This window comes from Argiope bruennichi, chromosome 7 (genome assembly GCF_947563725.1).
Source record: "Argiope bruennichi chromosome 7, qqArgBrue1.1, whole genome shotgun sequence".
Taxonomy (NCBI): Eukaryota; Metazoa; Arthropoda; class Arachnida; order Araneae; family Araneidae; genus Argiope; species Argiope bruennichi.
Genome location: NC_079157.1, coordinates 122,321,293 through 122,347,949, shown reverse-complemented (window position 1 = coordinate 122,347,949; position 26,657 = coordinate 122,321,293). Strand labels below are relative to the sequence as shown.

The window sequence follows — 26,657 nt, the reverse complement described above, 5'->3', positions numbered from 1 at the left end:
TAATGAATAATGTTAAATGACTGTTAATGTAAATGCATGCTAAATGAATTTGTATGCTACTTTATTACGGAGAGGAATTCAATGCATGACGCTATAGTTTCCCAAGCTTTTAGTATCTCGTTTATTATTGGAAGGTTGTTGCTATGTTGCATCTATTATCCGCCCCCCCCCTTATTCTAAGCAAATTTGCACCGCAGCATTTTGCTATGACACAGAATGCAGCTCCATAAACTCTTTAGTGTTCTTCTCATGTTTTCCCACCAGCTCATCGAGATATCGACGTCATTGCTATCCGCCTCTTGCCCCATAATCTTGGTCATAAACACAATCTTGTCGATTCAGGCTCCACAGGCATGAACAAAACCCCCTTGGAGTCACATTCGACAATACTACCCAACCAAAACTTCTTACATACAGGGCTCTTTTAAAAATGAGAGCTCGATGTAGACTGATATAAGCTGACCCTTGATGTCACGATGTTCTCTATGACCCTCGTTTTGCGAAGCATCACTCGTTAAGCGAGTCACTTTTTTACATTTTTCACTAGTTATGCCAGATGCTCTTTAAGTAAGATTTAAATGTATTCCCAATAATAGTAAAATAATGAAAAAAATATTATTTTAAAATAAATTATTAAGGTATCGAAAATTGTTCGGAAATGTGAAATTAATTGACTATCATCTTAAAAGAGGTCACTTAATACCTAAATCTCACCAAATCGTGACAATAAAATAAAATAATTGACTACACTGACAAAGAAACGCTTGATTTTTACTTAAAACTTCATCAAACAATGAATGGCATCAAAAATGTATATAAACTTCAGGAGTTGACGATGATAGCGGGAATTTTCATGTCAGATGGAACATTACTTTTTGTATATTTGTTATGGTAACCAATGCATTTAATATCATCTAAAATTATTAATAAAGAAATAAAATGTTCTCTTTTTTTATATCCTTTTTAATACATAATGTATAGAAATCCCAGTATAATATTTGCACTCAACAATTTTATATTAGTAACATATTTATATAGGGTCACAAATTTGATTTGTGACTTGATTTTAACTGTATGATTAATGGCTATATTAAATGGAATATTTTATTAAAAGTTTTATTTTTGATTGTTAAATTTATCTGATTTTTAATGAGAATGAATAAAGTCTGATTTACCGATTAATCTTTGTTACAATCTCTATAATTTTCTTTATTGATAAAATTAAGGCAATAGTGTTATTAATAATTTTCTTTTTAACTGTGTTTATTTATGATTATGCCATTCACAAATTTTTGTTCTTTTCGTTCTAATTTACCTGCTTGAATAATTTATATTCATATCATGCAATTTCATTTCATTTTTATGGCATAACAAATAGTATTATTACACTTCTTACTTTACTTAAGCTCCTTAATAATATGTTGGTTGGGAAATTAAATGCACATTTTTATTTATATGCTGAGTGTTCTTCAATATTGTGTATGCATGCAATTTCCTAAATTTTTATTTCTTACAGGAATTCCCACTTCCGAAGAAAAAGCTTCTATTAGTAATTTCATATTGTCGTTGGTTCCACAGCATAACATTTTAAGTCATTTACATTCAGAAGGATTTCCACTTGATTTTCTGAAATGTAGTTCCGTCTATTTCTCTGCATTAAATTCTTATTTAAATGCAGAAGAGGTATGTAAAGCATGAATAGCCCACTATAAAAGTAGAAAAAAAAAAAATGTGTAATTTTTAATTTTAAATGTTTTTTTTCTGTTTATTTTTAAATGCTTACACTTTATTAAAGTAGATTGTTTTATTGATGATTTTTATCTTAACAAATAATTATTTTTCAGAATATAGAATGGAATAGAAAGGATTCTGAGGTAAATGTAAATGATTTCGTCTTATATGTGCTTGAGCATATACCAAAAGAAAAGGAAATTGATAATCAGTAAGTGATATTATATTTGTATATTAAACACTACTTGCATATAAAGTTTTTTATTGATATGAATACAAAATTTTGCACTGATAGGAAAAAAATATTTTTAATTTTTTGTGATTACATAAGGAAAAAAAAAAAAGCTTAATTTTGTCATATTTGTCAGTTTTCAGTACAGGCATGGTTACTTCAACAAATTTTTTAAAACAAAAATTAAACTTACTAATAAATAGTGTAGCATCAACAACTCTTGATAGCCAATCTACATGTAAAGGTTCAAAATTATATATATGAATCAGATTATCTATATTAATATTTAGCAAAAACTAAAATATGTTCCTTAATTTTCAGAAGAGTATAAATAATTTGATCAATTTCTGAAACAGATCAGTTTGTTAAAAAAATTTATTTACTTTTTAAAATTGTCATTTATTTTTACTTAAAAAAAATTCATGAGGATTTTATATTTACTTATAGGGACAAGAGCCCAATCCTAGCTTCACACATACATTGGCTTGCTGATCAACTTCCGTCTTGTGGTATGCCCATTATAACTATATGTATTATTCATATTTTGCTATCTTTATATATTTATTTAATTGTGGTTATTAAATTACTACAGAAACATGAGACATAATGGTAATACAATAATGCTCACTAGATTTTGTCTGCTATGTAAAAACTAATAAATTTCTTGATGATTTTCTCCATCAGTTCCTTTCAATAAAATTTTTCTTTTGTCTTCTATTGAATCAATTTTTGGTACAAATTCTATCATGCTATAGATATTTTTAAAATTTTTCACATGATTCTGAAAACTTTATTTCCAGTATTTTTATTTTAAATTGGTTTCTATGTATATTGTTTGCAATTCAAATTCATATTATATGCAATATTATAGAGAATTTCATTATAGGTGTAAAAGTAAATCAAATATTTTAAATTTTCCTTGTACATTATAATTTCAACCAATCATAATTAAAGATTTCTTCTTAAACTGTGAATTTGTTATTAATGTTTCAAAAATACTTTGCAATAAGCATAATAAAAAAATATTTTATTTAAAACTATCATGTGTCTAAATTAATATAGCTGCAACTGAAAAATAAAATGCATTTTATTATTGCATTCAAATTAATATATATATTTAAAATGAAATAATGGTTATTTGAATCAATCATGTTATAAATGTATCTGTGATGCTTGCTGTTGGAAATAACTTGATCTTTGGAATAATTTTTATTACTTCAACGTTGTATACTGCAATGTTAACTTAAAAAAATAAATGTTTTTAGTAGTGATATATTAGCATATTTTATTTAAAATATTCATGGATAATAATAAAAAATAAACAGTAAGAAATTTAGCAGTTATGTTAAAAGTGCATATTAATAAAATCAAGTTCATATAAAATCGAATTCATGATAATGGTGCATCTTATATGTCTGAATGTCCAATATCATTTTGCATCACGTTGAAAATTAATATTATAGCTTTCACATCCATGAAGTTAAAATATATTTTGTCAGTTCTTTCATACTATCTGTTTTATCTATACTTTTTAGCTAATAGCTTATTTTTCTTAAAAAAAAAAAAAAAAAAATGTATTTTTTTCAATAATTTTTTTAACCAAAAGGCAGTTGCAAGATAATATATTTTGGTTTACGACAGTAATTCATTATTTTTCATTAAAAAGTCATTATTAATATCTTGAAAACTTTTATTAAATTAATTTTCTATAATGTTATAGAAACTATTTTATATTGTGACTATTCTATAATGTTTGATTTATTGATTAAGTAAATTTTTGAAATGAAGTATTTTTTTCTTTTTGTGTGTTTGATTTTTTTTCTCCATTAATTTTACATTTTCTCTCCATTTATAAACTATTTTACTACAAAAAAATGTATTGTAATACATTTAACATTAAAGATGATTTCAAAATTTTGTTATAATTTTATGTTTTTCTGATTTCTCTTGTTTATAAATATTAGTACTTTTCTGTAAAATTCAATCATAAGAATGTTTATTTTTATGTACACTTTGGGTTGGGTGGGGGTGGAGTCCGATTTAAAACATAGTGCTATGAAATAAAGATGTAATTTTCATGTATGTTATAATATGTTATGCACATGTATATTTTTTATAATTGTACATGATAAAGAATATTAAGAGAAAATAAATGCTAATAATTAGAAATAAATATTTTCTGTTAAATTAGACCAAGAGAAATAATTTTTAATTCTTAAGATTTATTAAAAGTAGAAACTTTTTTTAAACCAAAGTAGATTATAAGACAAGTAATTTCAGATATTTATAAATCTGCAGATTTTACTGATAATATTTCTTGAATCTTGTTTTAAGAACTAAAAGTTGAATTTTTAATATATTTATATTCCTTCTCCTTAATTAGTTGTTGTTTTTAATATATATATATATTAAAAACATCATAGCTGTATGTCTTTGTTTATATATTTTCATAAGATTTTATACATGAGATGAGCTAGCATTTATAGAAATAAGAATTGGAAATATTTTTGCTCTAGGTCATTCAACAAAAATTTTAATTATATTTTCACTAACTTACTAATTTCTATTAATATGTCATCATTCTTTACATTCGTGACAATACGTCACAGATAAATTATTGTTGCATTTTATAAAATCGTGCTTGTTTACTAAAAAAAATTTTTTTTAATGTATAATAAAGAAACTTTTGGGTACATTTTTACTGTGTATTTTATTTTGATAATTATGTTTTTATTTAGTTAAAAATGAAGCATAGTTTATAATTCTTTCATTTTTTAATGTTCCAATATAACAAAATCAGTAGTGAAGTATTTTTGGGAAAGAAAGTTGTTAAATTAAGTATTTTCTTCCCTATGTGTATGCATGACAAAATTTCAAATGTTTATGAGAAACTCTTAACCAATGAACAATATAATGGTATAACTTTCATGTTTTTTATTACAAAAGGATATAAAATTATAAAAATTATGTTATTATAACCATAAATAATGCATTAAAATGAAATTATTTAATGATTTAATTTTTATAATACGACAATTCAGATTAATTGAGAATGAATTTTCCAGGTGTTTATATATATATATATTTGTTTTGTTTTCTGTAATGGCTATATAAAAGGTAAGTTGATAAGTTACATATATTTCTGAGTCAGTAAGATAAAATAGTAACAAGGAGACTTCACTCTGCATTTTATTTTTCTCTGAGATCTAGACAATTGTTTTAATTTATCATGAATATTTTTCACAGGACAGGTGGAAACAAATTTTTTTTGTAAAAGGAAATCTATATTCTTTATACTTTTGGAATAAGCAACTATATGATAGGAAGTAATATTAAATCTGGGAATATGGTAATATTCTATTCTGACAATAATGTTTATTATTAATGTCAAAATAAAAAATGACATTTAAAAAAATCTGCAATGTTATCTGCATAATGTTCCTTTTCATGATTATTATTAATGAATTGAAATCATGCAACATCAAATATGGAAGAAAGTAAGAAAATTGATGACAAGAATATGAAACTAATAAGTTAATTAATATGGAGGATAATTTTTATTCTTTTTAACAAAAACTTAATTCTGTAGAGAAAGAGGGAGTAACTTATCTTGAAATTCTGAATTTTTCAAAATTATGAAACATTAACAGAATTCACAGTATGAAAATGGTAAATTATGAGAATCAATTTGAATAAATCAAAATTTGTTTTGGTAATGAATTACAAGTTTATGAGTCTAGGAGTCAAAGCTTTAATTACAGATCTTATTATTGAAACAGATGATGGTAGGTAGGTTTGTTTTTCAAGAAGAACAATATCAAAGAAAAATTATGTGAATAGCAGATTGAAACTAAATTAAAAGTTAAACTTGAAGGGTAAATTCTATTATCAACTATTAAACTGAACTACCGATTTTTATTAATTTTAATATGTGCTTCTAAGTCTTAAATAAATCCTTTTCATGTGTTATAATATGCTATCATTTCCTTTATAAATATTCATTTCTCATAAAACTGGAGATCAAATGATTATAAATTTCCTCAAATTAAGTTAGTAAGAAGTTATGATAATTTATATGTAATAATGTATGGAATAAAATATTTTTTTTGATGTAAAGCAGATCTTAATTTAAAAAAAAAAAAAAAAAAAAAAAAAAATCAGTACTTTGGAATATCTGGAACTGGCAATAAAATGTATTCTGAGATAATACACAATTTATCACCAATCCAAATACAATTCTCTTGAAATTAGTTTATTATTGTTATTAGTAATCAAAGACACAAATTTACTATAACCCATGGTATTCGAGATATTGGAAAGACACTGAGGTAATTATGAAATTTCCTATAAATGAGATTGGTTGATTATTTTTTTAATGAGCATTTTTTAACAAACATAACAGCATAAAGTTTAGATTTCATTTTTTTTTCTGTGCACTGATAAACAACATTATAAGATTAACATGACAATATTAGGAAATATATATATATTATCATATAATAATCTGGAAAAATTGGCATAGTATTTTTTTTTTTCTAAAGTATTAATAAAACTCGTGCTTGGCAATTAATCAAGATCTCACCAATGTGCACTGTAGTCACCACTTCCTAATCACCCTGCATGATCCTATCATTTTTCTGTATGAATCAATTTTATAATCTGTTTCAATGATGTCTTTTAAATATTTTTGCATTATTTTACAGGTTCACATAAACTGGAAGTCATTTTACACTCTGATATTTTGATAAATTTTTCAGTAAGGTAAGACTGAGTTGATTGGTATTTATTTCTCTTAATACATACTCTTAACTAAACTTTTTTCAAATTCTTTAACTTTATTTAAACTAGCATTATTTGAATCAGCATCATTTCTGCTTTTACATAAAGCTTTAATTTTGGAAGAGATAAGATTTATTTGGCAAGTGCATGTTCTCAAGGAAAAGAATAAGTATAAAATAATACAAAACTAACTAAATACATAACTAAAATAGTAAAATTAAATGTTCCTTAACAAAATCTGAAGTTACAGATTCTTTTCTGCAGGAAAGTTTGATGAAGAAATGATAACAGTGCTGATATTCCTGGGCAAGCATTGGAATAAAGAAAGCTTGCATCAGGTTATGTAGATGTGAATAAACACTAAGTCTTTGTCAGAATGCATGCCATTGTTGAATGCTATCTCTCATGTTTTCTGTTGCTACCTTAAAAGCAAATACTATATTCTAACTTACTTTTTATGAGAGATATTTAATACTTGGGTGTCCTTGTAAGCCTGCATACTCAAATACTTATGCTTAGCTTTTGCCATAGTAAATAACAATTCTTGTGCACTATATTGACACATCACAGAAATTGTAGAATTTAGACTATGATCTTCAATTATAGTTATATAATCACAGGAGTCAGAAAGAAATTATCCTTATCTAAGAATCTCCCTGCCACATTTGATTATTACTTTCTATACAAACAGTTACGCTTCCCACTATAGGTTTAATATAATTATTAACAAAGCTCAATGGGAGAATTTAAAAGTGGTTAATGTGGAGTTTAATATGGAATACTACTAATATAGTGAATATATTTCTTTTTGTTAAGTCATCTCCTCTAGTAGCTTGATCATTTTCCAATCTGATCAAGAAATTGGAAAAGTAGTTTACTAAGAAGTTTTTTAAATGAAAAACTTAAAAAACCTTAAAAACCTTAAAAAAAACATTTTTCTATCTTATTGTCTATCTAGTATAATAAAATGAAAATAATTATTTGAAGTTTCTTTATTACTTTGCAATTCAAAGATGCTTATTATTATTATCTGGTTAAAATCTCGTTTATTCATAATAACATACTGAGCTAATAAAAAATTTCATTGTTTTAAAAATAAATGGGACAACACGATTCCAATCTCTTATCTAAAGCATTGTGTCCATAGCTAAAGTCTGTTGAAAATAATAAAGTAATCTTTGACTTTTCATTTCTGATTTGATTCAATTATTATACAATTAATTAAAATGTACATAGAAAGTATTTTATATTTGTACTTTATTTTATTTCCAGTGAAGATGCTGAATTTGCTTCAGCATTATATCGTCTCTTCAGATGGCATGGAGCTCATACAACTATTTTGCAAGCTGAAGAATCTGATGATACAAATATCAAGAAATGGTGTGAAATCATGGATATGGAATTTCTTGAAGACTCAACTAATCATACATTGGGACCTTCTGTATGGAGAGGGGATTTGCGATTTTTAAATCCTAATGTAACTACAATGAATTATTAATGCCTATTTGTATTTAATATCAGCATTAATGTCAATCATTTAGTATTGAGCCTTTGGACATTCCTGATTTGTTTTCCTTTTTCTGGATTAAAATGGGGCCTTTGATTCATTCCAATTTTTATTTTTGTATTAGTAGTTCATTTGAGAACCATCAGTTTTATTTAATTTTTAAAAATAAACTTTGAATGAATTTTTTCCCCTCCTTTCGTTTACTATACCCAACTATAATTACCATGTTTTAGTAAATAAACTTTTACCCACAACATACTTTTGGATTTTATTTTCTATGTGAAAACTAGTAATATCTCAATTTTTAAATGATTGTCCTGAATTGGTGGCTGCCTCTTATCAGTAACTTTTAAAATACCTCTTTTTAGAATATATCCAGCTACATAATGTAAGCAATGTTAGCAAAATATGTTATAAAATGCATCATGGTAAATAACATTTGAAACTAAATTTGTATTTTGTATACTTTTTTATATGCTTACAAATGAACAGGATTTTTTTAATGTTATATATTATTACTACTTTTATAAAATAAAGGATTTTTCTCTTCATTTACTGCTTTTCTTTAATAATAGTAATTTAAAAAGACTTTTCTTGAAAGCTAATTGAAAACTAATAATGTTAGTATACTTGTTTCTGAATGTTTATTGAAAGATAAACTGATTAAATATATGTAAATTATAAATTCTTATTAGTTGCTTTATCTCTACCTTAAGCTTTAACAATAGATTATATTGATATTCTTTTTCAAAATGTTATAAATTTTGTCTTATTTGCTTATTTTTAATGATAGCATATTTTTGATGACAAACTCATCTAATGCATACCAAAATTATATTACAAATAAAGATTAATTGTCCTTAATATATTTTTCTTCTCAACCCAGCAAACTGAATCCTCATTCATCTACCCTGGATTTCAACTTAGGCTTGACTTTAATGAAAGTGAAATTCATTTAAATAGCTCAAATCTAACTGATTATGAACTTTCAGAAAATGATGTAAGTAAGCATGTAATTTGTTTTCACTAAAAGGCATGCAATTTGGTTAAAACTAAAAATAACCGATTTGTTATTTTTAGTTTTAAGTTATTTAATCTTGCTATTTCTCCTTCAAACATTGTTTATGTTTTTTCAGAAATAAGTTTTATAATATTTCATAAGCCAAATCAGATTCTTATTGTTTTTAGTACGTTTTCTTTTATGTTATGTAAAATTTTGTTATTCATGTACTTAATTTCGTTCTGAATATCCCTTGAAACTTGTTATCAATATTGAGGATTTTTTTCTATTAATTTGAAAACATTATAATGTATTACAGCATACTTCTATTTGATATTTTAGTGGTATCTTGATGTAAATTCAGCTTTTATATTAATTTATAGCATTTTCATATTGCTTTTGATTAGCTGTTAAAAAGTATAATATTGTCTTTCAGCACCTGATTTTATCGCCTGAAATATTGTTAGTTGATGAATGCAATTTTGCATCAATACCAGTTTACCTGTTTCCACCTATTTCTTTTAGACTGTATCCTTTACCACATAAATTTAGTATATTTTTCAAGATATTATTTATGTATTGATTATTGAAATATATAATATTTGTAACCTAAAGAACTACAGAAATTCCCTTATCTAAGTCCAGATCAGTATCACTGCCTAATATGTTTAATGAAAGATCAATAAAGCTTTTTCAGTCTCTGAAAAATAGAAAAGAGGTAAATTTCTGTTAGCAGTTATCATATTTACTTTTTATTTTTGATTGCATATTAATGATGTTATTTTGATATTTAAAGTATATTGTTGAACTGTACAACGATTAAATTACATGTGACCCTAAGTGCAACTTCTATTATATAGGGTTGCAGAGGAAGAAAGTTTTAACTTTTTTCATTTTTATTAAGATTAATAAAAATAGCAAATCAATAATTGATACAATAAATTTAAACCTCAGATTTTAAATGGAGATGGCATATAATGGCCATCTTAAGGAAATTACAATTATAGAAACTCAAATTATCCCAGAGGAAACTAGGAAGTCAAGTAGAGGTTTTTCTAAATCTTTGAAGATAGTGCAAAATGAATCATAAATGTGATATTTATCTTCTTTATATATAAATAGATTTATTCATTAACTTTCACATCTGACGTGAAGTTAGAAGAGCAGATGTAAATGGGAAGGTTTCATATTTGTGTTGACAGTGAAATTTATTATTGAATGTTTTTATTAATAGCAAGTTGTATTTTTTCTTAAACTGATTCGCACATAGCCATGAACTAATTTTGGTGTTATTGATTAACTGGAATTAATAATTAATGTAATATCAACTGTACACTACTTTGAATCTTTTCTAATATGTTGCTTTCTAAAAAATTTTCTCTCTAGACTACAGGAGAATATTTAGAATATGCTTGAAATAGTACAAAATCTAAACTGTTAATTCTTGTTTGCAAATTTATACTGTTAATTTTGTTTTTGTTGAATTGCTTAAACTGGTTTCTCTTATAAAATGGCTTATAAAATAAAATTAAGCCTGTATCATATTTGATGATGTTAAGAAATAAGTTACATATAACTTTTGTGTTGTTAATAATTATAATCTAAATTAATTAATTTAGTGACTAAATTGTAAAATTTGTTGCAATGAGCATTTTTCTTTTATAATTATGACTTTGTTGAGATGAGAGATCTTTGGAATTCATTCTCAACTAAATTGTAACTATATATATATATATATATATAATATTTTAATAATTAAATAAATCAAATGATTTTTTTTTTTTTTTTTTACTTACCACTTAGTTTTTTCATTTGTCATAAGTCAAATTCATTTGTTAAAATTAAACAAATGGATGTCAGTATTGCAGATAACTTTTAAAAAGAAATCTTAAACTGTAGCATAGATTCTTTTATGAAAGATTCAAGAAATATTTGATGTATTAAAAGGCTGTTCTTTTCCATTTAGTTTTATGTGTTTAATTTTTATTGTATGATGAACATTGTTCAAAATTCTTATTGTTATGATTATAATACTTTTTTTTTATATAAAAAAGATCTGTTTTCAGTTTTGTGACTAAATTTCAGAATAAAAGACGATAAATTTAATACTCAGAGAAATATAGTATATTTTAGAAAATATTATTATATTATAGACTATTTCTAATATGAAATGAGCAGAACATGAACATGTTATATTTTTATAAGATTGCATGAATTGATTTTAGTTTCATATTTTTCATTTCATTGGATTGTGAGTGATAATTTTTTGTGAACGAGATTGTAATTTTTTGAGTTTAACTCGTATCTGTTTCAAGTATTTTAAAACATTATTATTTATGTAATTGTTTATTCCTTTAATTTCTATTTATCATGTGACATTGTTGTATTAAAAATTTGTTTTGATTAAAATTACTGGCAAATTCATTCTTGCCATCCTTATATATTTTTTTTCTCCTATTAAGAATGGTTATATAATATATTCCTCTTACTTGTTTTATTTTATAAATAATAAAAGAAATAATTGCTCTAAATTGCATGCTATATTTTGAATGCCCATCGTATTTTAAAATAAATTATGGAAATTGTATTTTTATACTATGTACAATTACATATTTTTTTTCTTTTGTCTTTTATATGTTATTATAATCTTATTGTTTGTCTAGGTAGCATTTATTGTTCAAATGGGATATTCGATTGCTACAAATAAACCAAAACCTGATAGATCACTGAGCACTGTAAAATGGCAAAAAATGATTTTATCTGGTGATATTAAATGTAAGTGTATATGTTAAAAAATATATGTATCAACATAAAACTAGTTTGGAGAAACAACTTTGGTTTTTGCTAGAAAGTTATAAATCTGTCAATTAATACTGTTAAACCTACAAGCTTTATCTTCTTCATTGAGTTAATTTCAGTAAAAGGATATATAATTTGTTTGGTGCCTATTAAAAGTATTGAATATCTTAATCTCATCATTGTATTGTAGGAACATATAATAGGGATATTTCATCATAAACAGAGTCATTAAAAAAGAATCTAACAGACTTTCAGAATAAATCAGATATATTGAAATGTATCATTTTAATGTAGGATCATTTCTGTCAGAATTCTTGTGCATTCTTGATGGCATTGTTCAATTTAAAACGAATTTGTATAATGAACCACCATTGTCCATTGAAAATTGTAATAAAATAAGGATGGTACTGAGATAACAGAACATGTATTTTGTTATATAGAGAACTGTGTTCTATTTCTGTTATAATCTAAATAGGCACATGCCTGTTCCTTATTAATATAAAAATTTATATGAAATTATATACTTTTCAACTAACATTCACTGTAGCTAAATAATTTCTATTATATTTTGTATGCATTATTTATCCCTTCTACTATTTTGTGCTTTCTACTGCAATTATGATGTCTTTTGAAGTTCCAATTAAAATCCATTGAACATAAGATATTTATAATTTCCATATGATTTTTGTTTCAAACTATAATATTTTTGAATGACTAAATTTTATATTTAATTTAAAAATGCAATAAATTTATGTATATTATAATCCAGGGTTTATTATCCATATCTGGTTATTTTTTATTTTAATTTTATTACTGCTTCATACTCAAAATATTTCTATCTGTATCTAAAACTAATATGTCTAAACTGTATAATGGCAATAGAAACTCAGTCTTATGAGCCTATGTGCTTTTATATGACCCTGGTGAATTTTAATTTTTTATGAAACGAATATCTTTATAAAATATTATGAAGATATTTGATAATATTATCCTGTTGTTTCAATATAGAAGTTTAAAGAGTGGTTTTCTGGCTTAGGTATCATTTTTATCTGCTAGCCACAATTCAAAATTGCAAGGTTCTTCCCAAAAGTAGACCTCATGTTATTCTAAAAATGGGATAATATTAATCAACAGAACTGTATTCATTTTGAATCATTCTGTATATGAAAAATTCCAAATATATGAATCATTCCAAATGAATTTCCCCCCCTAATTTACTGATGCTAGAAAATATTTTTCATTTCTTATTTATATTTCCCTTTAGAAGTAATAGTAAATGTAATGTACATTACATTGCAAAAATTTAAAACTCACTTCAATGTAATATTTTTCTTTACAGTTCCTGATATTGCTAGGCCAGTTGTAGAACGTCACATGTGTTTTGCCATAACCAAGTCTTCTACTTCTGAAAATATAATTGCATTTCCCTTGAGAGATTCAACAAATTTAAATGCAAAAATTAGTTTTTTAACGATTGATTTATTAAATTTCAAACAAAGCTCAAATTTTAATTATGAAGCTGATGGTCCTGCTGATTATACAGAAATTAAACTTCCATGTCTGGATGATAAACTATCTTATTCACTTATGAACAAGATTAATTGTTTGAAAAGAAAAAAGATTGACACATGTAAGTATATATATATATTTCAAACTTTTAAAAATATATTCTCTACTTTTTAAGGAATTTTTTAACTAAGTTACAAAATCAAAATAGGTGATGGCAATCAAAACAACTTGAATGGGGATCTGCAATCATATCTTCTAATGCTTCAAAAAACTTCTTTAAAACAATCAGCATATTGTCTTTTATTTGAAGATGTAGATTCATATTATATTTCCCATGGTAAGTTTTTTTATTCATTTTTGTTATAGTATTTAATGTTAATGAAATAATCTCCTCTTAATTGTTTCTTATAATTTGTTTATGTTTTCCAATCTCTGCAAATAATTAAATAGTTCTCATTTATTAATCTGCAATTTTTCAAATTTGAGAAAATATGAAAAAGATTTAAATCTAAAACTTAGAAAAATCAAAAGGAAACTTGATATTTGTGCAAAATAGTTTTTCTTGATTTATTTTCTTTGCACAATACAATTATAATATTAATAAGATAACTGTTTAATTGTTTAGTAGAGAAAAGATATAAACACAAAAACACAGATTTAAAAGATAGAAATAAAAAGAGCTAAAATAAATGATAATAAGCTATGTATTGCAAATAGATAAAATAAATAGCATATTTATATATATCATTTTGATTTTTTTTTTCAGTTTTGATTCATATATTTTGCAGATCGAACTGACCCTGTAGATTGGCCAGAAAGAATACATCTTTTACAGAAGCAATTACAGGTGGAAGAAAGCAAGCAAAATATGCTCCCACGTTTTCTCCATAATCTTACCCCTCAGAAATCTGAAGGCAATGGTATTTTACAATTTTACTTTCTACAACTGTCAAATCTGTTATGATTTAATTACTATCCCTACATTGAAAAGCTTCATACATTATTAATATGAAAAATTATTAATATTAAATTTTTTTCTCCATAATGGAAGTATTAGTTGTAGTATTTTATTTTGTATTCAGTATAATTTAGTAATGGTGCAGAGTATTTTTTTAAATTCTTATATTAATCAAAAAATATAACTTTATACAGACAGGCTATTTCTTAAGAATTTATGTTTAATATTGTATTCGTAAAGTATAATACAGTTATATATATATAATTTGTTTACAGAGTAATATTACAAACATAAATATGGACTTAATAAGATCAAGCTTATTTTTCAATCTAAGACTATAGTAACTTGTTAACTGGGTAAAATACTTATACTCAACTCTTTTTGCATTTAAATATATCTTCATACCTGGTTAACAGACTCATATTTTGATATTTTAGAAAATTCTCAGAGACATCAATGCAGTATATTTATATAAATACAAAAATTTTAGATGAATAACATAGTTTAGTTATAATTTTTCTTATGCATTTGTAATTTCATTCATTTATTTTATTGACCGGTTGAATTTATCTCCATGAATCCTTTATTATAGAAGAAAGTACTTTATTCACAGCTGACAAATTATATTCAGTATTGATGGAGGTGAAAAATCCAAAGGCAATAAATTTAAGATCCTTATTACTCTTAAAATTGTCTTTTTTATGCTTTTTTTATAATTATATCAAGATATTATACCACAAGTGAAATAATTTGTTTTTAGGATTTTCTTTATATATCTTAGAATTCTTATAATTTTTTTCCCCTTGCACTTTCATATTCTTTCATTTGATTGTTGAATGGGTATTCTGAATGCTCATAAAAATAAGAAAGACTTTTTCTAAAGCCAACAATTTTTATTCTGTGTTAATTTAAGGTAATGTATCAGATGCAAATTAATTATGTTCAAGTATAATTGTTTGTGCTATGATGCATAGTGCCCTCACTGTGCTGAACAAATATGAAATAACAGCACAGCAACCCTTCTGAAAATTGGCAAACATCAGTGAGCAAGGGGCAGAAACTTCAAGTTAGATATAATTATTTTGCTTAATTTGAGCTCTATCTAAGAAGTAAAATTATATAGTTCATTGAGGAAGTTAGTCTATATTTCTTGATATATATATATATGAGGCAAAATTTTAAGCATCATTAAATCTGCTTATAGATATTCTAAATATTTCTTAACCAAAAGATTATTTTTGTCCTTATTGTGGAAGTTGAGTAAACTCACATTTGTTGCAGTTTTTTTGTATTGATTTGTTTTTATCTATAAACATGAGACCATAATTCAAGCTTCTTAAATCATTTGATAAAATACCAATTAAATAAAATTGACAATGTGAATAAAACAGTATTTTTTAGAAAATTGGATTACATTTTATTTAGATGAAATTTTATTGGATTAAATTTTAAAATGTATATATAACCATATAATTTTTGTCTTTTGTCAATTTTTAATTATTTCTTTCATAATTAAAAATATTAACTTACTTTCAAAAGGAGATTTTTGAAAAATTGTACAACCTTCTGACAGTGTTTGCTGTTGTTAATTTTTCCTTTATTTGCATTAAAAAAATTTATATTACAATTTTTATAAATATTAAAAATGTGTTTATTATAATTTATTATCCAAAAAATTATTATTGGATTATTATTAATAATATAAAAAATATTATATTATTAATATGATATTTTGTTTCTATGACAGAAATCTTTTTAAATGATTATTTAAATATAGTTTTGTTATGGGTGAATGTATTGAGTTTCTTCTCTCTAGTTTATCTCTCCAGTGAAGATGTCAGAAAATATTTTAAGTCATCAGGGGAGTCTAAAGATATAACACATCCTGTTCCAGTATCTCAAGTAATGTTTATTATTAAGCATGGGAACCTTAAAAAAAAATGCATGGATGATAGTGCCTTTTTTTTCCATCCTGCTATATCTAATGTGTCAACTAAGTAATTAATAATTTATTATAATTGTACGGCTTTACCATGATGATCCATAAATTCGTTTTTATTTCTGTAAATGTTGCAAGGATAAATAATTTATTTTTTCCTTGCATATTTTATTGTTGTAATGGAACATTAATAATGACAGTACACAGCATATTTGAGATCTAATATCACTATAGAATCTTGGTTTGTCTAAAATCAGACCATTACCAAATCTTCCTGTTTTGTGCTATGGAAGTTTGAAGAGAAAGTAGCAACTCCAATGCATTCTTATTATTTAACTATGATTCAAAATTAATATGCATATGCTAATGTGTCTTGAAAATCAGATTTTTGCTTACAATTGATTTGAATTTTAAAAATTATAGCAGTAATATATCTTAATTTTACTCACTAATAATCATTCCCTCATTTATCTTCAACAATATTAAAAATTTAGATAGAAACTTGTTTTAGGATAATGAATGTTTCAATGGAAAAGGATTATTTGTCATATATTTTGATTGTAAAAATTTTTTTGGTGTTATTTATTTTTTGTGGACATTAATTTATTGTTATATTATGATGTAAGTGAATAAGAAGCTTAGAGATTTTAAAACTATGTTGGAATAAATTTTTAAGCATAGTGATGCATTTTCAAAAATCATTATAGTCCCATCCATCTACCCATACATACATACATATAAATTTATATTTATTGTAAATATTATCTTTAAATTGAATAATATTGAGAAGAAGAATATTTCACATTTATTACGTTTAAAATTATTTTAAGAATACAGAATGTCTGGGGACTTATTTTGAATAAACTGAAATATTTAAGAAATTTCTTAATAAGCTAAATTAATTTGTAAATTTTGATTACTATGAAAAATTTAAATATGAATAAAAATTTGCATAAATTGACGTATCACAGTTCTTTTCCCGTCACTCCATATATAACTTGGGCAAGCTAAACATTTCAATTAAATGCAAAAAATAAAAGTGTCAAAAACATGATTTTTTTTCACTTGAGATTCTATTTAAATGTACTAAAAATATGCAAAATCTATCAATTTTTAAACAATCAAAATACATTTACTTCTAAAGTATCATTATTCTTTTTAAAGTAATGTAAAACTTTTTGATAATATGCTTCATGTCTGCATCAGTTTTTATTGTAGAAAGAAAAATCCTCATGAGTTATTACTAAAACAATATATTTAGACAACTGGTCTTCAAACTTCAGTGTGTTATGTAGAATACCATCAAAATCTGAAAACAATTTTAAATTATAATTATTTGCTTATTATTTGATTAATGTTATGGATTCATGAAATATTTGGTTTGTAAATTTTCTTTTCTTGCTAAATGTAATAATTATGTCCTTTCAGTTAAATTATAAAGTAAAGCATGTTAATGTGGATTTGGAGACAATGTTGAATTCTAGATGGCCAGAAATTATCAAATGTATATATCATGATGTATAGTAAGTAATGCAAGCATATCTTTGAATTTGAGAATATTTATTGTACAAGTTCAAAGAATTTGTATATTGTTTATGTTCTTAAAAATAGTGAAATACAATAATAATAATGAACACTTGCCATATATGTTTAAAATTCAAAGCAAAGAACTCAGCATGTTTTTTTTTTTTTATTGCATCATATATATATATGCTGTTATTAATATATCAATATAGAAAACATTCCAAGATTGTATGAAATGCTACAAAGGAAATCCATATTTCCATGTTTGTATAGTTTTCTCAGTAATGCTCCCAGGTGTGATTTAATTGTACGCATTTAATTCTACTTGCATCTTGATTGTGTACTGGCAGCAAGACAAGTTATGTGAATTTTCTCCATATACTGCAGTTGTGATTTTGTCTATTTTATCATTCAGTTTTTTTTCTCCCTTATTAATATATTGGAACAAGTTTCACTTGCATTATATATCAATCCAAAGATAATTTTGCAATAATTTGTCTATTATAGCTTTTTCCCATAGTAAAATTTACTTTTTTATAACTTAAGTAATTTATTATGCAAAAAAAAAAAAAAAAATGTAAATATTCTTGTGTGTCTATAACAATTACTTTTTACTGTTGTGCGAATTCTCTTTTATTTAGACTTTTAAATTACATTAGGCTTCAATATATTATCAGAAATTTTTTGGAGATGATTTGCCATTTCATAAAAAAGTAAAGAAGATATAATTAAAAAAAAATAAAGAAAAGCTATCCAACAGAAAGTTTAATCAAGTGCCAAAATTATTTAAACATCTCTAGATGGCTAATAATGATGACTTGCCTATGGAAATTGGTTTTCTTATCTTTCAAAACAATTATCGCACAGAAATAGTCTTTGTATTATCTTAAAACTCAAAAAATTGTCTTTTTTTTTGTGATATCAGTTTCAAATTTTTTGTTTAATAATGTTTTTAATTTAACTTGATACACTATATGAAATAATGTCTTAAAATGTTATGATGGAATTCAAACTCATTCATCAAAACATTCAATCGTACATTTTTGCTGATCATTAACTTTGTTGCAGGATTTTCACTTTTACTTCATAATATATTCACTTTAAATTTGCAGTAAGCTGATTCAATTGAATTGATATTTTTCAGTCATATCAAATAACAAGATAATTTTTTAAAATGCATCTCATAAATCATTTAACTGCCTAAAAAGTCAATAGTCTAGACAATATCTAACTATTGGCTATTGTCTAATAGTCCAAAGATGTCTAGTTGAAATAGAAGATTTTGTCATTTAAATGCATTGTTTTGCAATAATTGAAAAACATGTAGCATTCCTTTGAAATGGTTTTACTTATTTATGAAATGGTATTACTTATTTAAAATCTTAATAATCTGTCAAGATTATTAAGATTTTAAATAAGTAATGCTGCTTCTCTTCTAACACATCAGTAGAACATTTTTAATTCTTCCTAAAGTAACATTTATCATTAGATCAAAAAGAAAGGCATACTGGCCTACTTATACTATATTTATTGTATAGAGAAAAGAAGATATATTTTTCTTTCATAAATTATAATTATGACAAAGTTATGTAGTCATGTCAGAATTGTTATTAATATAGTTTTTTTAAAATTCTGAATTTGGATTAACCATTTTTTTTTTAATTACGTCATTATGAATTCCTTTCTTTATAGAATACTGATATTAAAAAATATGTTTATATATTTGTGATGAAAATATTTTAAATTTAGTTTTATTATAAGAAATAATGATTGTTTCTGATAATTTTTTTAAAATTTTAATAATATTAGAAGTTAAGTGTTTAAGAGTAAATTTCATTTAATAAAATCATGAAAATATGTTTAATATTTTTTATATGTAATTGGTGCTTGGAAATAAGACTCAAAGGCAAATTATGAGTATGTGTGGAATTTTTATGTATTGTTGTCATTTGAATATTTATCAAAAAAAAAAAAGTCTGTTAAATTAAATTTATGTTGGAAAGTCAAATTGCCCCTCCCATTTGAAGCTTCCTTTAATAAACAACTTTTAATCAAACTTTACAAATGTTAATTCTGATATTTTATTTATTTTTGTAAATTATTTTTAGTTACAATATTGACAAGCAAAGTGAAGAAAAGGAATCTGTGGGAAATAATATGGCACAACTTTATGTACAACATGATACTGCTACATCCTGTAACAAACAACAATTAAACCCAAATACATCAATCCTTGTTAGGACTTCAGTTCCAGCACCTAAACAAAAATGGAGAAGTCCTTTGAAACAAAGACCAATTCCAAAAAAAAGTCAGAATTTGGTTTACAAAACATACATTGATAGCAGTCAAACATTAGCTTCCAAATCAAGAAATGATTCTATTGTTGCTCTACCTGCAAGTGCTTCTAATACAAATCAAAAACCTGGGAGAAGGCAACTAATAAAAAAAGCTGCATTGCCAATGAGATGCAGTCCTAGAAAGAAAAAGGCAGTGATGTATTCTGTGAAATCAAAGTAATTTATTTTCACATCTTATAATTTTATTTTTATTTGTTTTCATTGTCTTGCTGCAACTTCTGCTTACTAAATAGTAATTTATTAAAAATTTCAGAAATTTTCGTTTATGCTTCTGTTTCAGAAGACAGATTCTTTTTTGCTAGTTTTTGTGAATCTTTTTATAAATTGTATGAATTTTATATATGATAATCTGCTGCAATTAGTGGTAGGTATTAGGCGTAAATGAAGTAAGTTCAGTGGTGAAACGTTATGTTACGAATGTTACTTTCCTGTTATATTTATAATTATCTAAATGTTATGAATTAAAAAAATATTGTTGTTCAGATGGGTTTGCATTAACTATTATGTGCATTCTTGGCATAAGGCATAATTTATATTTTATGATGATTTTCTTATTCATTGAACAAGGTAAAAAATGAAATCTGCAATGCTTATCCTTTTTTTTTTTTTTTTTTTTAAGCTTAACCATTATTGGTAGAATCTAAAATCTAAAATTCTATTTTTGAGGCAGTTCAAAAATTGTATAGAAATGTACTACAGGAAGACAGGAGATAATATATAGATTGAATCTTTTCATCAACTACAATGGACAATATTTAATATAACCATGGTTAATGTTTTCTTTCTCTTTATACTATCACAATATTTTGTCCCAGGCGGACTTAATCAAACACCCACAAAAATATTCATTTAAAATGATCACTAAGTCATTTAATATTAGTTTCAAATTTAGTGATCCTTCACTTTAACCATAGTTAATGATTGACATTTACAAAATTTCTTGTTCCATTTGTTAGGAAACATTTGGCAATCTTTTTCCAATGGGGTTCTGAATTCATTTTCTATTACATAGATTAATTAGTTTAATTGAATTAATTAATTGATTAGTTTAAAATGATTACTATACTGCTGCACATTTCAATTCTACATTTCTTGCAATATTATATTCAATCTACATTTCTGCCAAATAAATGTAGAATTGAAAAATTCAGAAATGTTGTTTAAAATCCAAACAACCATAATTCATTGCAATTTGTGATTAAATTATGAAAGCAAAATATATTTTTTTTAAAAAAAATAATTAATTTGACAAGTATGAAAGTTTATTATAAATTAATCATTTCAACACTGTGAGACAGATGAAAATTTCACATATGCTTGGTACAGTTAAAAACTTTTTAACTTTTTATGAACAAGACCAAGCAATAAATGTTGATTCTGATAGAGAGGAATAAGTTGAAGAAAACCCTTCAACAAATGCTGAATGAGTTAAGCTCTTGATATTTTGAAATAAGACATACATCATCATTCAATTAAGTTTTTTTTAAATAGTACAAGTATGAAAAATATATAAGTGGACTGTTATGAAATAGTTGCTAACATGTAGTAACATATGAATATTTTAATAATTTAAAAAATAAATTATAGATTGCCTTAAAGAAAAAGTCCCCCCCCCCTTGATGTCATAAAACTATAGTATACATACATTTTTTTAACCGATTTCTGTTATTGGTATCAATCATTTAATGTCATGAAAATTTGCAAATCCTAAAGTGATCATATTAAGCAGCAACTACTGTATTACTTTTCTCTTTTTATGTGAAATATATTTACTTTTACAGAAAACCTAATCTTAACCTGCCAAAGCAAAAAAGTACAATGACAAAATCAAATACTAATCGACAGAAGCAGAGCAGTACAGCAGAAAAATCTAATTTAAGCCAACAAAACATATCATTAACACCTGAAGAAGAAATTGCAAAGAAGGTAAGGATATTTATCGTTGAATTTAGGATATATTTCTTACTTATAAAATAATAAAAAAAAATATTTAAAAATTCAAACCTCTGATTCCAAATATTGTGGCATAATATTTCAGGATCAATTTGTCTATCTTTTTATTATTTTTAAAATTTTACTTTTAATTCTTATATTGATGACATGCATGTAAAAAATGCTTGATAAGGATGTATGTTACACTTTGATTCATTATATATAATAAATATTTTAAAATTACATCTTTTCTAATTATATAAATAAATTTATGCCGAATAAACATCACCCTAATAAAGCAGTAGCTATGCACATGCTAATTCATTTAATGATAATGCTGAGTTTCATTTAAAAAAAAAATAGATATGGTCAAACTTTGCTTAACAAGCACCTCTCATAATGAATGTTTTGTATAACCAAGAATGAGACAATATAATATCACATACTAGATTGACCTGCAACTGTCTGTGTTGACCACTTGAAAAGAAACTTTATATTTATATGGAAGACCGGATAGCATTGTGGAACATGATACCAAGGATTTTAAGCACTTGCTTAGGGAGTCTTAATCAATGAGATCACATATAATAACGCAATGCAGCCTGCTTAAGATTATGGTGCTGGAAGTGGGTAACAATGACAAAAAAACATAACAGAATTATTGAAAAATTCGTGGCACTGTATTCTGTGTCACAACAAAAAGCTGTGGTGGATTTTTTAAGTCAGGGGAGGAGAAAATAATAGACTCAACAGAGCAACAACTTTCGAGTGAAACAAGGGAGATGCTGATGGCTAAAATTATTACATCGCATGTTGAAACATATCACCTTGATATGGCAGTGGCTATATGTGGTACAAATTCATATGACAATAATGCTGTTTCATTTTTGCAAAAGATTAATATGTTTAGACAACTTTCTTATAAAAAAAAGCATGTACTATAAATTTGTTTAGAATGACATATATTATCATATTTAACATGGATTCCAATAGGCATTTTTTCCCTGCATAATGAATGTTTTGCATTATGAGTAAGTTGAGGGAATGAATCATGCTTATTAAGTGAGGTTCCACTGCATTTTTAATATATACAGGAAAAGTATATTTCTTATGTACATTTTTTTACAAAAGAATTTTATTTTTAGGCTTTTATGCCACACAGATGACAATATTTCCATGAAATATTTTGTTGCTTTATGTTTACCACCTTTAGATAATTTTAAGACTGTCATTATAATCTTCAGTCGTCTTCTTTCAGAAATGGCAATTGATTATGTCTAATGCTCCATTTTTTTCTTTTGAAATAATGTAGAAAGAAATTATTTCAGGTTCTTTAAATCTCTTATGCATTCATTAATATTATTGTTATGCAATGTAGATAGCAAAATAATGCTTTTAATTGTATTAGGTACTTAAATAAACAATTGCCTTTTATTTCTGAAACATTGAATGCAGAATCTGTAGGATTTTCCCTTTGAATATGCTTTTGAATTTGTTGAACTTAATCTTGTTTTTTCAGAATAGCTTCTACAGTTGTAGCTTTTTTCCAGTGTGTATAATATAACTTTTATATTACTCATGCTTGCACTGTTGTACATATAAAAACTGTGCAAAACTTCCTATATAGAAACATAAAATGTTCTTGGATCCATTTATTTCCATGCATAAACTTTAATGGTGAGACATTTTCCTTCTCATTAACACAATCGCTCAATTAAATATGTAGTGGTGGAGATTTTAAGTTGAATTCCAATTAACATGTTAAAGACTGCTCACAAGCTTTCTCGTATTCCTCATCCCGTCTGTTATTACTTCATAAATAACAAAGTAATGATGATTTTAAAACATGCAAGTTTGCCCAAGAATGTGCGGTTCCATACGTATGTCTTGCAGATTTCTTTGTGTTCTCCATGTGTTAAGAAATAATGAAAGTGTTCTTAGAAGCAGCTTCTTCCAAGTAAGAATTGTCACAAAATACCATTTTTTGACATTTTAAAGTAGCGTGGAAATAATTTTTGTATTATTATATGATGTTAAACAATTGAATGAAAACATGAAAGTTTTGAAAAATCTTTTCTTGATGAACATTTACTGCTCACTCTTTAAGATGTAACTACTTTTCAGGTTTACTATCTCTAGGTCGAAATAGTCTAACAGACATTTTGAACAATTTTTGTTCAAGCATATTGTAATTTACAAGTATTGTGCTTGGCTATAAACATTAGTGTCTTTCAAGTATTCATTTTTGTCATTTTCAAATATTTTATGTATTGTTACTTTAAGCCATATCTTTTTTTTTTTTCTTTCTTTTTATCAGAATAGTGAAAAATTTACAATAGGTTGAAAGTTGTCTATAATTTACATTCATGAACTAAATATCTTCCTTGTAGTTTATTAATAATAAAAATATCAATATTCTTTTAAGCCAAATTACTTTTTATTATGCCAAATAACTTGTTAATGATTAAATAATTTTTCATAAAATTCTAACTTTATCTTGCTGCCTTGTAGGTGTTTTTTTTTATTATGTAGTGTAAATTGAAACAGAAATAATGAAAAATATTATCAGATTCAGAAAAATGATTGATTGGGATTGCTTCTTTTTCAATTGATTTGTTTTAAAAAAAAATTCATATATTTGTATAAGATAGTAAGTTTATTAATTTTGTCCAACGTTTTTTTTTTTTTTTCCCCAGAAACTTCGAGTAGCTGTTGCTTCAGCTTTGGAAAAAAATGCCATAAACTTAGGAAATGCACTTTTTCGACCTTGTTTTAAAAAACTCTTCACAATTTGTCAAGCTTTTGTAAAAGTATGTTGCATTTTTATATATATGATTTTAAATCTCAAATATGAACAAATAATTTTTCACCATCCCAAGAGCACATGTATAGAAGGAAATAAACTAGGATAATATAATATTTATTAGTGGCAAGTAATAATAAAATTAGATGCATTTATTTGTAAAATTTCAGAAATATATCTTTCTATAATCTCAAAATGCAATTCAACCCTATGCAGAATGATATGTTGTTTATAGAGAGGTATGCTTTAAAAAGTAACAAAACTAATCCAGTTCTTATAAAACATTTTTTAATGAATGAAATTTTGCATGGTGTTTCATATATTGGATATTCAATATAAAGGAAACAAAAGCAATATTTTATATTAAGAGAACCACAATGTTTAGTTATAAACTTTAACTACATTATCCGAATTTGAAATTATACCTGTAATGTGATTCTTTCGAGTATTATTAACACTATATATTTCCTTCATCTGAACAATGGACTTTTATTGAACTGTTAACAATCTTTGCATTAAAATGATACTTCATAGTAAACCAAAATACAAATTAAATCAATTTTTTATTATATGTTTCATTACATAATTTATAAAAATGCTGAAAATAATAAAAAACTTTTTTTTTACAAATCATCAAATTCAAAAGCTATACATATTTGTAGAGAATTAATTCACAATCCGAAATTTTGGTGAGAGAATATCAACTTAAGAATCTTTCTAATTTTAAATTTGGCTGTATAAGATCAAGTTTCTAATCACAGAATGAACAGAAAAAATATATATGTTGAAATTATTTCAAGCAAAATTTAATTTCATAATATTTCCACATGATGGAACTTTTATTCTTTTGCAGGACATACCTCGTAAAAAAGGAAGTACTAGCCAATATATGCAAAAGATTGCTGATGCACATGTTAAGCAAGTATGTGAATCATTATATTTAAATTACTCTTTTGTAAATAATTTATTTTATTCATATAGTTTTAAATTGGTGACTAATAAAAGAAATATTCAATATCTTTCAAGTTGCAGGCTATTTATCATTTCAAAAGAATTTATCAGAAAATTCGTAACTAGTGTTAAAATATGTTATCACATAATAATTCAGTAAATGTATTTTCTAATTCCATTCTAACATTAATATTATATTTTTGGATAGCATATATATATAATATACATAATGCATTATAATACTCGCATTTCAGTTTGAAAGTTTTCTCAAAAAGATTTTAGATTAGCTATATCTGAAGGAATTCTCTAGTAAATATTTAGGGATTTTATTAAAAGAAAAAGGATTCTAAAAACTTTTTCTTACCACTTTTTCAATTGTGGAGTATTCAGTTTTTGTACATATATGTTATCTAGTCTGAAGTTTGGAATTGCTCATAGATAATAATTTTGTTCCTCTTTCCAATTCACTTTTTTTTTTTTAGGTTATTGAGTTTGAGAAGCAAAAGTGAACACCACTTCATCAAATCCATGTATAAATGTACATACTGAGTTTTTAATTTTTATGACTTTAAAATTTGGCTCTTCAAGAGTATCTTTGACAGGTTTTATACAAATAAATCTTTTTACAAATTTGTA

The 26,657-nt window shown here is 24.8% G+C and overlaps 1 protein-coding gene across 1 annotated transcript; it reads left to right on the top strand.

Moving 5' to 3' along the window:
• Positions 1-825: 825 nt before the first annotated feature.
• LOC129975790 (mdm2-binding protein-like) lies at positions 826-26,657 on the top strand. The gene is made up of 20 exons (XM_056089009.1): positions 826-891; positions 1,517-1,683; positions 1,845-1,942; positions 2,411-2,472; positions 6,667-6,724; positions 8,015-8,219; positions 9,136-9,249; positions 9,686-9,777; positions 9,895-9,967; positions 11,913-12,024; positions 13,388-13,678; positions 13,766-13,894; positions 14,346-14,477; positions 16,332-16,417; positions 17,883-17,977; positions 20,087-20,491; positions 22,117-22,261; positions 24,964-25,077; positions 25,924-25,992; positions 26,504-26,657. Exons 1-20 carry the CDS (start codon positions 861-863, stop codon positions 26,528-26,530), a joined length of 2,505 nt encoding a protein of 834 aa, XP_055944984.1. The 5' UTR covers positions 826-860; the 3' UTR covers positions 26,531-26,657.